Source organism: Wyeomyia smithii, chromosome 2 (assembly GCF_029784165.1).
Source record: "Wyeomyia smithii strain HCP4-BCI-WySm-NY-G18 chromosome 2, ASM2978416v1, whole genome shotgun sequence".
NCBI classification, from domain to species: domain Eukaryota; kingdom Metazoa; phylum Arthropoda; class Insecta; order Diptera; family Culicidae; genus Wyeomyia; species Wyeomyia smithii.
This window is the reverse complement of record NC_073695.1, coordinates 268,907,446-268,916,224: the sequence shown is the minus strand read 5'-3', so window position 1 is coordinate 268,916,224 and position 8,779 is coordinate 268,907,446. Positions and strand designations below refer to the sequence as shown.

Here is an 8,779-nt window from a genome sequence, read left to right as displayed (position 1 = left end):
AAAAACGATCCGAACAACCATTTGCTCAAGATGATCACAATCTAGTATTGAGATTGAAACACATTTGAGATTGGATTTTACTGCAACAAGTGTTCCACCGCCCCTTGAAAAATCGCTGGTTAACTCACTGCGATCACATCGAAACAGACAGTATTCAGTCGACAGCTCTGAATCGAATATGTCGGGTCGGAGCCAGGTTTCAGTGAACACCAATACTACTTCTAGTAGAAGTGGGGAATACAGTAGACTGCCGGAAAACACCACAAAAGATCATTGTTTTTGGTCGCAGTTAGTAGTCCATACAGAAATGATATCATTTTAAAATTACAATTTTCCGCAATTGGTTGCTTGAAAAACAGAAGAAATCCGCTACATGTAAAGTTCGGCACGAAAGAAAAAGTCCGCTGTGTTTTTCTTCCTATAGATAAAAGAACAGTACCATCATGATTTGCTGTATTTTTCATCACTTTTCCACGGCGATTATCCTTTTCTTTCCACTACAATTTACGATCGATTTTCTGTTTTGTTTTGTGTTGAGTGTTTTTGTTTTTCGGAGTGTGAGGCCGAAATTATTTCTCATATGTTTTGTGTGGGTGTAAGTGTTTAGGTGTGTGGGTGTATGTGTAAATGCTAGCTAAATTTTCTCGACCCACTGCCATCGAATTTGCTGTTTTGCACTGATTATTTAAAAGCTTGCACTAGTTTGTCTGTTTTGTCTGTCTATAATAATATACTGTTTTGGTTTGCTTTGCTTGCTATTGTTTAAAGTGTGTCCTAACCTGTTGCTGTTGTTGTAGGTAAACTTCTTGCCGCCGTTTTTTGCTGCTTCTTCACCCGAAACTTGCTTTGAGTTTTGTGAGTATGCTTATGATGCTTCTGCTTAACATTGCTAGTTAGCTATTTTGTTCGCTTAAATTCAAATCGATATCTTTTTTTTTTTCAAAATCTGATAACAATTAGAGATGTGGAAGAAAAAACACTGAAATGGGAAATGCTTAAAATATTTTGTTTCTCTCGCTCTTTCTCCCTCTACATCTGTTCTTTTTTGCTTTTGTTTTCACTTTGCACTCCTGAAGCTTGAACTCGAATCGATGAATGGTAAAACGGTCGGCTAAAATCGTCGCCTCTGTATTGCCGTTCAGAGTTGGGTGAAGATATTTTTTTTTTGGTTTTTGGTTTGTTTGTTCACTTATTATCAGCGAATACCATCAATATAGTATACATAGCAGAATAATAAGACTGTACTTGTTGCTTCTAGTAGTTTCACACGGCCGCTGCTGGGCGCCGGTTTGTCTTTGTTTTCTTCTTTTCTCTGTTTTATACAAGTGTTTTCTTTTTTTGAGAATGAGTGAGTGTGTGTGTGTGATTTCGCGACTTTCTCACAAATTGTTATAGATTTAAAAATTAAGGCAGTGGTGAAATAGAAATTTCCTTACACATTTTGCTTTATTATTAAATATTTGTTTTGCTTTGTAAACTTTTGTTTAACTCTCACTTTATTAGCATTTATGTTCAGGTTCATTAGGTTGTTTTTTTTTTTGTTTTTATCTCTTCCGTTTATTATTGTTTGCCTGTTTCCTGCTTGGCTGATCGATCGATTTTCCGTCTGCGTTGCCTACTATGTAAGTGTGTGTGTTTTTTTCGTTTGTTTTGGTTTGTTTGTAACATGGTAACTGAGTATTCGTGTGGTATTGCATTTTGGTGGTCTACTTGGATTCGGAAAGAAAAGAACTCTCTCTATCTCTCTCTCTCTCTCTCTCTCTCTCTCTCTCTCTCTCTCTTTTGCTAACGAAGGACCGTAGAACTAATTGCACATCTAAACTTGGTTTGTTGGTGTTTGCAGTGAGAAACAGAACAATATTCTAGCTTTTTTGTTTGTTTGACTGATAGCTTCAGTTTCCTGCCTGTTTTGTTGGAGAAGTTCCAGTACAAGGTGGGATTTCGTTGATGGTTAAGATTATCTCTGTTCAAACCGTGGCAACGTTTCGGCGCCACTCTCGGATTCATCTCAGCATATTTCGCGCTCTCTCGTTTAGTTTCTCATTATTTATTACTTGTTCCGTTTAATATTGTTAAAGTGTTCAGTATATAGTGGCAAGAACTGTACTGCTGTATAGAAATATAAGTAAGAACATGTTCAAATTCAACAACATTTACAAAACTAGTCGAACAAATATCGGTTTTAACATTAGTGACTATTAATTTTCTTGCTTTGTTTTTTCATCCTTGCTTCGCGAAACAAAGCAACGAAACTTGTTCCATCCACAGCAAATAAGAATAAATAATCTCTGGTGCAACTGGAAATTCTCTCCTGCACTGACGCGTGTTTCATAAAATATCTAGAGGGTGATTATTCTACGAGTTTTTCCTTTGTTCCATCAACGCATGCTGCGATCTAAACTACGATCTCGCTTTAGCGAGCACTGGAATGTTTTCTTTTTTGTTTTTAATTTTAAGTTTTCCACTTCCTTAGTTTTGGTTTGCAGTAAAATCAATACCGATACCTACGCCTAGGCTAATCTGTGTTCTTCCTTTGCTTTTTTTTAATATAGTTTAACTACATTTAGATTGTCAAAATTATAGTGAGATTTTCTGCCACTTTGTCTTGCTTGCGTCAAATGATCACTACACCTTTTTTCCTTCCATTTTTTTGCTTGCTCCGGAGGCGGGTTTCCCGCCCCACCAGCGTCGTGTTATTTTGTTAGATACATAACCTAGCAGGAGATTTCGCAGTTTGCTCGTCTCTCCCTCTCTGTGTGTTGTTTGTTTACGACATGAATATATTTTTTTTGTTCTGTTTCTTAGTTTTGCTTCGATAATAAGTAGAAATACTAGAGTTCAATACTATATGCAGTATTCTGCGTTCTCTTCTACCATAGTTTCACTATCCTGTAGGGTTTCTGCTAGTAATATATTGTATGCTCAATGTACTCTTTTGTTGTCATGCACAATTTATGATTTAGTGTGTGTGTAAGTATGTAAGAGTTTTTGTGTGTGAGTGAGATTTTTGTTGTATATTTGATAGAGAGAGGGAGTATGGAACGCTTCCGGCGCGGGGAAGCTACCGTAAAAGGAATCCCACAGGGCAAATGTTCCTGTTTTTTTTTTTTTTCATCTATGTTGAAATGATTAATTTTCACTATTATCACAATTACGATTTAATAATTCAGTAAGTTACTCTTTTAAATGTATGTTATTTCAGTAAAAAGGATAATATACTTCTGTTTTTCATTTCATTTATATATAATATAAAGTGCAAGATTAAAGCTCCATTTTGTTGTTTCATTTTTTATTATATATTAATGTATTTTCTTTTGTTTTTTTTTTTCATTTCTCGATTTTTTTGTTTGTTTTACCTACAAGTCATACATAGTCGAGATGATTTCGCTTAAATATCAATAATTATTGCTACTAAAGAATGGAAGTTTTGACCGAAAACTCATCAATACAAGCGGAACCCGAGGACAGCAGTGCTGCTTGTCTGCCTGTCAGCTTGACTATTGTTTTTCGTTGAATTTCACTCAATCCAGGTAGGCGCCCCAAATGGCAACATCATCCGGGTTTTAGTAGGCGGTGATGATTAGTGTTCTTGCGGGTACCAAAGGGGGAATTGGAAAACAACCTCGCCACTGCGCGCTGGTTTCTGGTTTTGGTGAATCTTACGGGGGAAATTTTGGTGCACTATTCTTTACTCTCTGAATTATTCTTTCTCGCTACTGCTACTGGGTATGTAATTATTTTTCCACTTAATTTATTTCAACATTTATGATTCGAATAGGATCTTCCTTTTGTTTGTGTATATAATAAGAATCCAAAAGGGTATTCACATTGCGTTCGCATTTAAATATAAAAAGAATGTGAGTAAGTGTGTTTGTGTATAGTAGATAACAAGGTGCCACATTTCAATAGACATAACAGTATTATTAGGTTTTTTTTTCTTTTATAATTTTTGGCCTGAATTGATAATCGTCCTGCTGCAGGAATACTATCGAAGCCCGTTAGCGTTCGGGACAGGAAGTTGAAGGCGAAAAAGCTTGAGAAATGCTTAAATTTTTTGGTGTCGTTTTTGGATTTGCCTCCGAAAGGGAAGACCGAAAGTGTGGTTCAGAAACACTTTGGGACGCTAGGTATGGCTTATAATAACTTCTACGGAGTAGAAGCAGATACTTTCTTACACGTTAAAAACTGGGATTTGCTTGTATCTTTGGGATTGCTAACACTCCGCTGCCTAATAATGTGCACGACACTGAAATTGAGCAGAATATACTTAATTCCTGGGGTTTTACAGTTTGGCGGTCCCCGTCTACGGGGCTGCTTAAAAGTCGGTTCCTTCATGCGCGCTAAGTCGGTGCACTCCGCAAATTCCTTAGATGTACTCCACAAATTCCGGATTCAGATAGGAAAAGCCATTGAACTCGGTCTGGTCGAGATTCATCATGAACAGCTTATCGGTTGGTGTTAGATCCGTCTTCTCCGAGGTGAACTGACGATCAAAGTTCGACACATCCTTGCGATGTTTCTGAAAAAAGCGAATATCAATTAGAGAAAATCCCCAAATAAACAAAAAAGCGTAGCCTCACTATTTTTGGCTTGAAAGGTGGCTGTACTTCACGATTTTCGATCTTCTCCCAATCGATACGACGGAAGAAGGCATGAGCACGGACGTCCTCCTCGCCACGAGCTCCACAGCCGAGACGTTTTTGTGGATTCTTTGTCAAAAGCTGCAATAAAATAAAAAAAAAACAGTTACCCAGTTAAAACTCCCGCACGAAAAAAAATTTAACCGACCCCTTTGCAAACATCCTTCGCTTCCTTGCTCAAACTCTTCGGATATGACACATTGTGATCGGTAATGGCGGCGAATAGTTCCTCTTCATCTTCCCCATCGAAAGGCGGTTGTCCGACTAGCATCTCGTACAGCAGCACTCCGTAAGCCCACCAGTCAACCGACTTTCCGTACGGCTGGTACAAAATAATCTGCAAAAAAAAAAAAACAATCAATAAACAAAATCCTACTGCCGAGCGAAACCAACACCCACCTCAGGGGCAATATAATCCGGTGTACCGCAGAATGTCTTGGTAGTTTTGTCCCCGACTATGCCCTCCTTGCACATGCCGAAATCGGCAATCTTGATATGTCCGTCGTGATCGAGCAGTACGTTGTCCAGCTTCAAGTCACGGTACACGATTCCACGCGAGTGCAAATAGAACAGGCCGATGGCGATTTCCGCTGAGTAGAAACTGTTGGGAAAACAAAAGCAAATTCAAATCAAATTCCACCATGACAACATCAACACAGAAGTCGCACTTTTTCACCAAGTAACCGGCTGCTTCTTTTGCTGCTTCCCACGAAGTCACGAATCGAACGACAAAAACTAATTACCCGGGGAATTGCTGTTGTCCACAATTCGTGACAGTGTTTCCCACCGGAAACGTCCCCTCAATCCCAGCACCGTCTTGGGAAACATGTCGGTTCACCGTGAGCGGTGTGCTAATTTTGTCACCCGCACAAAAACAACATCGGCCGATCGATTAAATTAAGTTTGATTGCACAGCAAGACGCGCGGTGTGCGAAGCTGAGAACATTAGCGAAAAAAAAAAGCTTTTGGGCCACAATTTTAATTTTAGTGCAAAGCAGAATGCGATAGAAGTTGAATAAGGATTGTTTTAAGAGATAATCCTAATTTAAATAAGGTTTCTCTTATAGGAAATGATGTGCGGTAATTTTTTTTTCTCTACTGTCAAAATGATCGAGGTCTCGGACTAAATCGAGAGTATTTGAACGAAAAAATCAATCCTAAACGTTTCTTAGAATTTATTGAAATTAAAAAGAGTTGAAATCAACAGTATCTGATATCAATTAAAGCGATCAGAAGAATTTTGAATTTTTTGACACTTCAGAGGATAATTTTGACATTTTTAACATCTACAAAAATTTTTAAAATTTTGTCACAACAATTTTGACAATTCGAGATATTCTTTACCTTGTCGACATTTTTGCCAGTTTCGACAACTGTAACATTACTGACATTTTTCAATATTTTTGACATTTTATATATATTTACAGTCATACCTCGATATAAGGCAACTTGATTTTTTTTTTCGTTACGTTATATCGAAGCAAACAATTTTTTTTAAAAGTTAATGCAAGAATGTTAATGGTTACTTAAAGCTGTGCGAAAACCTATTTTTCATAACCTATCAATATTTTTAAACCTTTCTTATGCCCATTTAGAAATATTTTCAGAAGCAAAAAAAATATTTATTTCAATTGATACAAAAGGTTGATACGAAGATGCGTGAAAACCTATTTCCCATCACCTATCAGTATTTTTTAACCAATCTTATGCCCACTTAGGACAATTTGCGGTGGGTTTCATTGGTTTCAAAGCTTCCTATAATTTTTTTTTAATATTTACTATAATAATAATTTTAATAATTTTACTATAAATAAATATATAAATAATTTTACTATAAATTTTTTTATACCCCGAAAACAGTTGCTGTTACATTTATTTTCAATTTCAATACATCTCAAAACGTTACGGTATATCGAGGTAAAAGTTATGTTATATCGAGTTACGTTATATCGAGGTTGTTTTATATCGAGGTATGACTGTATTAATATTTTGAACATTTACAACTCTTTGAGAATTTTTAAATTTTTGACTTCAAAAGATAATTCTAATAGTTGTACCACATCGACGATTTTTAATGTTATTTTCAACATTTTTTATGTTTCCGACATCTCTTATATTATAACCTTTTTTAACACTTGATAATATCGGACAGTTTTGATACTCTTTACATTTTTAGGCGTCCTACACAATTTAAGTAACGCATGAAAGGAAGGGAAATTGAATCTGCGTTACTTATTGTTACATAGGTGGGAGGTGGGGTAGTTGAGACAGTTACGTAGCTGTGAAAATTTGGAGGAGGGTCAGGTTTTTCAGTGCTACGTAATTTTAGGGGGGGAGGAGTCATATCGAACATTACTAATTATACTGGGGAAAAGGATTGAAATCTAGATTTTTAGTATAACATAATTTGTGTACGACGCCTTATCATTTTTACCATTTCCGATATCCTTGTACATTTTCAAAATTTTTTTATTTACGAAAATTTATATTTGTATTTCATTCTTGTTATTTTTTCATATCCTTCTGGACATTTTTGACCTTTTTGATTTCAGGACCGTTTTTAACATTTTTTATTATTTTAACACTGACATTTTTTATATGTTTTTATTTTTCACATTTCTGTCAATTTCGATATTTTTCAAAAATTTTACTCGCTCTTTAATTATTTTTTTGAATTTTTTTGCTTTTATAAAATTTTCGACATTTTTAACATTTTGTTGTGTATTGGCGTTCTTGAAATTTTTATATGTGTGTCATTCTGCAATTCATGACATTCTGGACTATACTGCAATTTTTTATGTTATCAGTGACATTATGTTTCTTATGTCATTATTGACGTTGTTGATATTTAAATTTTGACGAGGGACTACGTCTTCGTTTTCTATACTTCTATGCATTCTGTAAAATTGGAAATGAGACTGGCAAATGTTGCGTCAGATTTCAAACGATAATTCAACATATAACAATATAACAATAACCAATATGTTGTTGGATAGATTAAATGTAGAACAATTTTGTAATACGCTAGTTATAATTATTTTTTTCATTGCAAAGTGGTGAAAATCGATAAAAAGTGCCAAGGACAAATTTACGCGAACAATGAACCAATCATATGCGAGCATTCCTAGCACAGACGACATAAATAGACACCACCCATTCCCTGTGATATTGGTGCTTATTACGGGAGTCACTTCACGGTGAAATATATTTCACTCTCACGCTCACTTCACTTTTTAGACCTATTCCCGATTCCACCTCAAGTGAGGTGACAAAAATCACCTCCGTGGAGTGAGATTGACAGTGAAGTGAAATTGAGAATAGGACAAGTGAAATGAGACTGTTTCCCAGCTCAAAAATCCCCAGAAAGTTGTTTTTTCCGTTTTTATAGATAACACTGCATTTCTAAGACATTCGGCATCGAAAAAAAATGGTTTTTTCGGTATCGAAAATTTCCTGAACTAGTTGCATTTTTTTCATCGGGCAAAAAAATGAAAATTTTACCGCTTTGAGGCACGGATCGAATTCTGATTCGTTTCGTTACTGAAGAATAAATCCAATATTAACCATTAGATCACAAATCAATCAACTTTAAAACTTATGGCATCTTCGTGGAATCATTTCACCGTTCTAAATGGTCGTGAATTAATTCCACGCGAATCGTCTCTTTTCCGTTCTCACTTCACTGATATGACACTCATAATAACCCAGATTCCGCGGCAGATGTCACTTTGCGACGGTTTTTCTCACTTACGTGAGTCCCGTAATAGGACTTTATTCACTTCACTCTGATTTCACCGTGAAGCGACTCCCGTAATAAGCACCATTCTCTGTATCAATATCCGAAAAAAAAATTGACAGTCTCCTCGTCCCAATAGGTCAATTTATGTTTGCTTCCATGAACCTAGACCAATTTGATGTCTCGAAGGTAAGGGTTTCTCAAAAGGTTGAAATAACCCCTTTTCTCGAACAGTTTCTAAACCTGCTGTTAGAGCGTAATAGAAACTGATGTCTTGAAAGAAAACATGCTGGTAAAAGCAATAGTGCTTTAGAGTATATATGGAGCAGAGGGCCGCTAGTTTCTTGTCGTCTATCATTGCAGCGGGCACGACTTCTATTCGTGTGCAATCAAAACTGCAATG

The 8,779-nt window shown here is 36.1% G+C and overlaps 1 protein-coding gene across 9 annotated transcripts in view; it reads right to left on the bottom strand.

The window, feature by feature from the left end:
* Positions 1-407: 407 nt before the first annotated feature.
* LOC129725137 (protein kinase C, brain isozyme) overlaps positions 408-8,779 on the bottom strand; it is a 187,610-nt gene continuing 179,238 nt past the window's right edge. For all 9 annotated transcript variants that reach the window (XM_055680604.1, XM_055680606.1, XM_055680605.1 and 6 more), the window contains 4 exons: positions 5,040-5,241; positions 4,789-4,977; positions 4,581-4,721; positions 408-4,519 (listed from right to left, as the gene is read on the bottom strand). In XM_055680604.1, the coding sequence (XP_055536579.1) occupies positions 4,367-4,519; positions 4,581-4,721; positions 4,789-4,977; positions 5,040-5,241 (685 nt within the window). In that variant the 3' untranslated portion in view covers positions 408-4,366. The remainder of the gene's footprint in view (positions 4,520-4,580; positions 4,722-4,788; positions 4,978-5,039; positions 5,242-8,779) is intronic.